We start from the raw sequence: 9716 nt of genomic DNA on the forward strand, positions 1-9716 counted from the left end.
GAAGCTTCGAAGAGCCATATATTGGGACTCTCATAAGAGCTGCGGTGTGTCCACAACACATGTAGGACCACAACCAATTGGGATGCTCCGAAGAGCTATTAACGGGAAGCTCGCAAGAACCATGTATCGGGAAGCTCATGAGAGCTAATAATGGGACGCTCTTTCGAGCTGTGGTGTGTTCGCAATACATGCAGGACCACAAACAATTCGGGAACCTTGTATCCATTGAGTCTCATTTATCCAAACATGACTTATTATTTATCGGGCATTGTCGAATATGTGATCAATTTCATATATATATGGCATTTATACAATTCACATATACAACATTAAACTCAAACATATAAATATACACAATTTAGTTACACGAACTTACCTAGCTGAATTGTAGAAATATTAAGTTTCGGGGCATTTTGGTAATTTTCTATTTTCTTGATTTTCCACCGATCATGATCTAAATTAATAATTTCATTCATTATATTAACTTAGACAATAAAAATTCATTTCATGTAATTTGATCATTTTTGACATTTTAAAAATTACCCTAAAGTTTTACTTTTATTCAATTTAGTCCTTAAGCTCAAAACATGCAAATTAACCATTTTAATACAAAACCAAGCTATAAAAATATTCATGGAATTCAATACAGCCCATTTTTGCAATAATTTCACAAAAACCTTTGTATTTTACTATTTCAACAATTTAATCCCTAATCGAAAAATTCATCAAAAATCAATTAATAAAATACTTTTAATTAACAAGTAATATCTCAAATTCATAATTTAACATCAAGAATCATATAGATTCATCAATGGAAACATCCAAAATCTTTAACAAAATAAAAAAAGGGTAAGGTTTAGTTGGACCTAATTGTAACAATCTCAAAAACATAAAAATTACAAGAAACGGGTAAGAATTGAACTCACATGAAGCAAAATTGAAGAACCAACTTAAGGAGCTCTCCTTTCTCTATTTTGAACCGAAATTTGAAGAAGAAAGTATCTAGAAACCTTTAAATTCAATTTGTTTTATTTTTTAATTTCACCAAAATTACAATTTTGACATTGAATGGCTTTGTTTTATTATTTTTTTCTCTTATGCCACCTCATCAATATATTTTATGCATATTTATTCCTTAAGTCCTCCCTTTTTATTAATTAGGTCATTTAATCACTTATTTCTTATAATTAACAAGTTTTGTACCTTTTTCAATTTAGTCCTTTTAATTAATTAACTATCAAAACGTTAAAATTTTTCAACGAAACTTTAATACCATCTTATTTACACTCGTAAATATTTATAAAAATATTTATGACTCAGTTTAGAGAAATGAGGTCCGTTACCTCATTTTCTAAAACCACTTGAACTAAGGTTTTATCACTCGAACGTAATAATTCATTATAAGACATAAACTATTAATTCAAAAATATTTCTAAAACTATATTTGACTTGTAAATATTAAATAATAAAATTTACGAGCTTACTCACCGGATTTGGTGGTCTCAAACCACTATTTTTGACACCACTAAAAACCAGCTATTACAGTACCCGGACATAATACCAGTTTACCTAATGTTAGTAGATCCTGAATCGAAAGAGTTGTTCGTGGGTCAAAGATTCGTTAGCAAAGACGAGTGTGCCAATGCCATCAAGCGTTATAGTATGAAGGTGTCTGTCAACTAGAGGGTGGCTGGCTCTAATCCGACGATCTATGTTGGTGAGAGTTGAAAGTTGGCAAAAGGGTACAGGTGGCAAGTACGAGCTGCATTTATCTAATGGTCCCAACAGTAGGAGATATGAAAATATGTTGGGCTTAATACATGCAATTTTGCACATATGATGCAGGACCACCGCAAGCTTGATTCAAAAACCATCTGCAATTGCAGATTGGCAGTGGATAAAGACATGCCCACCATTTTTGTATCGGTATTTATTGTCGAAATGCAAGAACGGTTCTAGAAATCTTGATCCAAGTTTCAATTGTTTTTACCCATTCACAAGTAGGAACACATGTACTTGGTGACCTACTGATGCCAGAAATGATATCCTGTATAGCGCCCAGGATTGTAGTAGTATCAAACAACCACCTATGTTGACAAAGCTCACGATACAGCATCGCAAGTACTGTTGAACCCCAATTGTAGGAACAAGCACCTTGCAAATCAATTAGTAAGGGCAGGTACATCAAGTGGACTTTATTATTATTGGAATCCGACATAAGTACACCCTATAAGCTGTAGTATATAGGCTTGAGCAGCCTGTATCTTCTCCCTTTCAATCGCATAATTCAATAATGTTTCAAAATTTACCTTCAGCCACAAAAAAATTTAAACCCGTAAATTTAACTGTCCTATCACCGAGAGAGCATCCAAGCAAGTCATAGCAGAGCATCGTAGGATCTCACAATTAAATTAAAAGTTACGTGCAACATTAGAACATTGTCTTACCGGCAAATGGATCATCCTTGCTGTGTGATCTTCTGCAGCAATTAAAGAATCCATTTCGATATCTGCACAAACAATTAAAATTTTAATCATCGACTTAACAAATAAAAAATATAAAAATAGTGACAACTATTTTTTAAGCCCATTTTGTAATCAACAAAATCTAATTACTCAAACAAACACATAATGTTCACTTTTATATCTTGAAATATACAAATTATTATTAAAATTAAAAATACAGTAGTCAAGCCAATCTTAATATTACTTTCAACACAAATCTATCTTAATACAAAATTCTAACAATTCTAATAATTCTACTAAAATGAACATGCACTACCAAACCTATCTTAAAAAAAATACACTACAAAATAGGCATACACCATTCTATTTTCTTTTAAAAAGCATACTATTACTAATATCTAAACTAACACAATTCTCATTATTTTCAAAGTTAACATATTATTACAAAAAAAAATTTAAATGCCTTAATATTAAACTACTACTAAGATAACTAATTACACTAATAAAATAAAATATACCTTTCTTTTGATTTTCCCTAGGATAATTAGTACTAACCTTTTAACAAAATAACATGTCTTAATACTAAACTATTTCTAATTTAATTAATTATACTAAAAATCAAAATAAAACATACCTTCCTTTTGATTTTCCGGGTGGGGGACCTTTAGTAGGAGCTCTTGATTTTTTTTTTCTTTAAATTGATATATGTGGGGGTTTGGGACCAAACCAATCCCTTTTATAATAATAAAAATAATATAATAATATTAATTTTTTTATTAAAGCTGAAAAGAAAAGCTTAAATTTTATCGGGTATTGGAACCTAGAACCGTGACCAATGGGTCACATCGGTAGAAGATTGACGGCACCGGCCTAACAGCCTGCCACCGATGTGACTCGTTGGTCACAGGTCCGGGTTCCAATACCCACTAAAATTTTAACTTTTTTTAGCTTTAAAAAATATTTTATGATAAAATATTAGGGTGCTGCCTACATGGAGGAACCAATAAAAAATAATTTTTTCCATTTTAAACATATAAAAATGCCCTGTATTTTTTGGTGTCAAATATTAGTGTCGTCGATTGCTCAGGCGGCGCCTAAAACAATATTTTTTTTTATAAAATTTGATGATTGAAGCAATGATTAGTGACAGGGGAGAGGGGGTGCCGCTGATTGCTCAAGCAGCACTTGTGGTGCACTATTGAATTTGTATAGATACGTAAATAATGGGGTGCTTATTCTATTTCAATATTCATTTTATTATTTCATATTATTTGGGTAAAAGAAACTTTTTTTTCTTCTTATTCAGATTCGTTCTTATTTTTCTTTTTCACCAACACCATTCATTTTCCACCTTAAAACTCAAATCCTAAGATCTCCGAGCAAGCTTCAATTTCAATGCAACATTAATCTCATTAGCAGTATTAGCATACCAAAGAAGGTCGGACGGTGGTCGTTGTTGGTTGTTGGCCATCGATGTAAAAGCAGGGCAGTTAGGGTAGGAAAAAATAAGGAAGAAAAGTAAAAAGAGAGAAAACGAGAAAGAAAAGAAAAAGAAACGAGTGGCTAGCACTGCCATGCCAATAAAAAAGTAACAGTGTTAGATTCGGGTACCAATATAGTACACAGAAAAAATGTTTGAGTATCAATCTAGGACAAAAAAAAAACCATAAATATCAATCTGGGAGAAGTAGACAAGTTCAATTACCAATTTTATATTTAACCATTAATTCTAAGAATTTAATTGTAAGTTCTGAAGAAGATTAGGTCATCCAATGTTCGGATGGTCATCTCGGAATGGTAAACTCTCAGCTGACCACCTGACTTGTTGGTGGCAAGCTTACTGTTCGGACGCTTTTTTAACTTCTCAAGTGTTTTGATGTAGATAGGGTTAACACATTTTAATTTCAATGGAAGGGCATTTACCTTGAGAGCATAGCAAAAACCAAAACAGAGACCGGGAATGATCAAAATGGTAATCGACTGCAAATAAGATTGTAAAATCTCTGTTAGTTTCCTTTTCATGCCTTGCCCAGAGAAGAAAAATAAGAGAAAAACGATACATAAAAAAGCACTTGCCTGCATTAGGTTGGTTTTAGGGTCTGTTCCTCTGAAATTTCCTTCTTTTTTTTTTCCTAATTCAGTTTCTCTTTATATAGAAGGACATTAAAGGTGGCAATGGAGGAAATAAATAATTACTTCACTGTGGGTTTAAAAAGGCAAGTTTTCCTCAGCTAGTTAATGATGATTATTACTCAAGGTTTTCTTTGTTAAAGAGAAACCAAAAAAAGGGAAATCACAATGATATATATCTTCAAATAAGCTACAAACAACTATGATGATGATGATGATGATGATGATGATGATGATGTATGGGATGCTTCATAATAGCCATGAAATTGTAATGAATACGACATATTCTTCATCCCATTGGAAATCTGTGTTTTTGATAGAATTTAAAAAAGGCCACGACCTAAACAGAAACAATTGAAAACATTAATGCCTAAATTGAACTTTTTATAATTAAGTGACCAAAATAGAATACAATAATAGTTGGTTGACCATTTATATAATTTATCCTAATTTATAAAATACATATTAAAAAATATTACGATAAAATAATAGTAAATGATATATAAAAATAATTAATTAATTATAAAAAAATCATGATAGAATAAAATAGTAAATTTTATAATTACAATTTTAAAAATTTATATAATTTATTATTTAAGAATACTAAGCCTATACTCCGTCACCAGCTCTTAGCCTATACTCCGTCAACAGCTCTTAGCTTCTATGTTCTCTTCATCTCCATTCTTCATAACCTCCGACTCTCTGTCCCGACTCGGTGAATCAGCTTTCATAACAATCACCCTACTCTCTTTTGTACTCCTCCCTTGTTGTATACTATATCTACAAAATTCCAATTTCAATAACTCAATTATACTAGTGAATGTTAATTGTTATATATTAGAACAGGAGGGGCAAACATGTATAGCAGATAAGTATTGTGATTCAGGGTTGAAGAAATCTATAATTCCTATTTATGATTAATATGTTTTAGAACAAATTTGATAAAATTTATAAATATGAAAGTTTAATTAATTGAATTGTTTAAAATTAAGACAAAATTGTTAGAATGTGTAAGTCTGAAGACTAAATATATAATTATACTCATTTATAAAAGCCACATCATCACTTCTTTTAAATTGTTAAACGAAAGGTGACCAAAACAGACACAATTAAAAATGTTATTGCCTAAATTGAAAATTTTTATAATTGGTAAACAAAATAGAAACGATTGAAAATGTTAGAGCTTAAGTTAAAAATTTTTTTAATTGAATGACCAAAATAAAACGTGCTAATGATTGGGTGATGATTTGTAAATTTACCTATAACTTATTTTTGCTACATTCATTCTTAATATTTATTTTGAAAATGATGAAATTTATTAATATTTACATTAAGGCTTACTGAGTTTGGTGTCAGCTATAAGCAGATCCAAATAGTCATGAAGTTACCCCCTATTAAGCAATAAATACCCCCACCCTTAAAATCTAAAAAAATATACTTAAACATGATGAGGTTGAATCCCAAAGCATTATATAATTTTTATCATCCTAATTTTACCATCTTAACTCAAACCAAGTTTAATTATTTTTATCAACTTTCACAAATTTATTACATAAAATTTCCACCCTTATTGTAGTTCTGTCCAAACATAGGATCTTTATACTCGAGCTAATTCAGTGTTAGCCCGGCCCAAAACAAAATTCAGGGTCAACATTTACCCAACTCCATATTGAAAGGGCTTAACCTCGGATTGTTGAGCTTGAATATTACAAAAATGTCTACCAAATGAAGTTTGTAGAAGTATAATTTTAGCCCTTCACCAAGTATCTGTTTGCCTTTAAAATTGGATGCCATTTGCACACAAGAAACAGAATATATATATATATATATTATAAAGAAACAAAGGCCTAACTCCAAAGAAAATAATATGGTAGCATGGAACATAGTCTTTAGGAGCTTGTTTGGTAGACACCGAACTATTTGGATAAATCATTTAGTTGGTCAAAGTGTTCCACCAACAGGTACCTGTCAAAAAGTATCAGATTGGAGGGACCATCACCTGAAACATCCTTCAACTTCATTAAAACACGCAACTAATCATTCATATATACATATATTTGTGTATGTATGTATGTATGTATATCTTCAGCAAAGTGCAGGAAACTCATTTCGAGACTGGCTAACATATGGTGGCATCATCATCTTCTTTCATTGACCCAAGAGTTATAAAAGAAAGGGGCGTATAAAGGTTTGAATGGTTAATGCTGAGCTACAAATGTGCCTTCTAAGCTACAAATGTGCCTTAGTTAGGAAACTCACTTTAATCACTTTGCATTTCCAGAGTAGATGCCAACAAAGTTAATATCATATAGGAGAGTTGCATTGGCAGGTATGTTGCAGTCGCCTAAATAAAGATCATGGAGTTAGTGAGGTAATTGTCACAACAATGAATGTTTAACAACACATCCAGTTATATCTGGGAACTAACCGGAAAAGCATCCCGCAGGTTCTGGTCCATATGCTAAGTTTGGTGGAATCTGAAGCCTACGTTTTCCACCTGTGTCAAAATCAACATCATAAACAATTACTCTACAACAATATGAGAGGAAATAAAGTCATGCTAAAAGTAATATGCAGTGTCTCGGAATCGTACCAACAAGCATAGGAGGGACTCCTTCACCCCCTAAAATTCCCTGGTCCAATCCCTTAATGACCTGAAATGAAGGCATGGTATGAACTTAAATTAATGACCTGAAAGGAAAGATTGACAGTAGTATATCAGCAATAGACGAATCTATGGGGGAAAATGTACCTTGCCAAGACCAATTCGCATGGTGAGAGGTCTAGCACGTTTATAGCTACTATCAAAGACTATCCCATCAGCAAATCTTGCAGTGTAGTGAATCTATGCAAAGAACAAATTAGAGAAAATAGTGTTAATTCGATCAATCTGATGTTCACATATTTTGCAGTGTCTCATGTCAATATGAATCATGCAATGCATTCATATTATAAATATATCGATATTTACATATCTGGGTCTTCAAAAAATTGCCATGGCAAGTTTCTACCCTTTTGGATTTGAAGCCTAAAATATGTTCATGGTAAGTAGTAATGCTATTGAGTTCCTCATTTATGTGCATATCTACTTGGCTGTAACATTAATTGTAGCATCAACCAATAACCAACAAAAAGATTAATCTGAAATCAAGAGATGAAGTTACATTGACAAGCTCTCCACGTGGAGCTTCCACACCAGACCCTACAATAACATCACAGTAACCAAGACCAGATTTGGCATAGTTGAGCTCACATTGAGGTTCCCCAACAGTTGCAAAATACTCGATCCTGGTGGCATCAGCCTCCAATGGTGAGCAAGCAAGAAGTGAAGCTGCTAAAAGCCCAACACCCACATTGAAAACACATTGTTTCGCAACAGGTTTTGAGTTGAAAGAGAGTTTGGGTTCGTTGGGAGGTGGGAGTGGCGTGGAAGAAGAGCAAGAACAGGAGAAGGATGGTGATGAAGTGTGCTTAGAGTTGGAGAAACGATGGGTCAATGGCTTTGCAGTTGCAATGGCTAAAGCAGAGGTCGCCATTTTTCCTTTTTTATGATTCTTTGGATTTGGAAAGCAAAATTTTCTAAGCGGAGAATTCGGATAGGAAAAATAAATGAACTACTTTGGCAGGAAATTCTGTTCGTCGGATATGGATAAGATTTAGGCTTTCATTTATAATTATACTGATGTTAAGTAATCCGGATTAACTTAGTTTTATAAGTTATTGTACTTTGTTCAAATTAAATTTAAAACATTATTATTAATATATATTATTCTGATTTTGTATAAACATATTATCACTTGTACTAATTAAATTAAAAATATTTTTATTATAAAATTCAAACTTTTTATTAAATATTGTGTTAATTGTAGATTATTTTAAGTTAAATTATTATTATGGTATCTCTATTATGTTTAAATTTAAGATGTATCTATACTTTAATTTGACATAATTTGGTTCATCTACATAATATCATTAGTTCGTCAAAATAGTTGACACTCTTAATTATTATAGTTAAAATGTCGACGGAGAAATTTTTGCTTAAAAACATTTGTTCCATCTTTATATATATATATAGAGAGAGAGAGAGAGAGTAAATGTATCCTTCATGTCCGTTTCTAGGGACCATAGAGGTTAATCCTTTTGGGATTTGTAGTTGCCCCTCTCCCAACAATGCAATCTTTAAGATTCAAACTTGAGTCCTCCATTGGGAGTAAAATATATCTTACCATTGCACTCTATACTTATTGGTCTCATTCCAACTTATCATGTCGAAAAAAAAAATTGTGTTAGAAAGGTTTTTAAAAAAAAATCACATAATCATTTTAATCAAAATAGTTAAGAATGTTAATTATTTGAACAAACTAATACCAAAAGGTAGATGACTAAATTATGTCAAATTAATATATGAAAATTAAATCTCAAACATGAGTATAGTAGAAGATAGTGTAAAATCACGAAATCTCTAGTACTATTCCGAGTCTTGGTATAGTGAAATATAGAAGAAAATTTGAAGATTAGTTTTACAATTGTAGCCTTAAAGGATTGTTTTGATTCTTAAAAAGAGGAAATTTGAGTGAATGATTGTGAATATGAGATTTTGGTATATAGGACTAAATTGTAAAGTTGGAAAAGTTAGAGACGTTAGTGTCATTTAATCAAATTGAGAAAATAAGGGTTAATAATGATTGTGGAGCATAAAGATGACTTGGATTGGGTATTAATTTGATGAAAGTCACTTTGGGGATTAAATGGAAAAATTAAAAAGCACAGAGGCTTAATGTGCAAATTTCCCAACAAGCGAGAAATGAGACAAAAAGCATGAAGGGAGTGCCTTATCATTAATACTTGTAAGTAACGGTAAAAAAATACAGATTTATTGGACTCAATTAAATAAATATGAGAGTTTAGGGATTAAATCATAAAATTTTTATTTTTAACAAAATAGGTTCTAAATGCAAAACTATGTATGGAAAATTAATAATTATAATTGAAATTTTAAATCCAGGAAAATTTGAAGGATTAAGTGACTTGAATGGAATATACAATGGTGAAAGAAAATAGGTTTACTTTTCAAGATTGATTGTTAGGAATCAAAACCTTTGAAATTTGTTAAGAGATTAG

The 9716-nt window shown here is 31.5% G+C and overlaps 1 protein-coding gene across 2 annotated transcripts; it reads right to left on the minus strand.

The window, feature by feature from the left end:
* Positions 1–6262: 6262 nt before the first annotated feature.
* Positions 6263–8244, minus strand: LOC105804259 (photosynthetic NDH subunit of lumenal location 4, chloroplastic). Of its 2 annotated transcripts, none has more exons than XM_052623074.1 (6): positions 7760–8244; positions 7348–7440; positions 7189–7249; positions 7024–7092; positions 6855–6939; positions 6263–6560 (listed from the first exon to the last, which is right to left on the minus strand). In XM_052623074.1, exons 1-5 carry the CDS (start codon positions 8129–8131, stop codon positions 6860–6862), a joined length of 675 nt encoding a protein of 224 aa, XP_052479034.1. In that variant the 5' UTR covers positions 8132–8244; the 3' UTR covers positions 6263–6560; positions 6855–6859. The 2 variants fall into 2 exon arrangements, with proteins under 2 accessions (XP_052479034.1, XP_012492235.1); XM_012636781.2 differs by having other exon boundaries at positions 6263–6594.
* Positions 8245–9716: the final 1472 nt, after the last annotated feature.

The sequence above is a fragment of the Gossypium raimondii genome, chromosome 11 (assembly GCF_025698545.1).
Source record: "Gossypium raimondii isolate GPD5lz chromosome 11, ASM2569854v1, whole genome shotgun sequence".
Taxonomy (NCBI): domain Eukaryota; kingdom Viridiplantae; phylum Streptophyta; class Magnoliopsida; order Malvales; family Malvaceae; genus Gossypium; species Gossypium raimondii.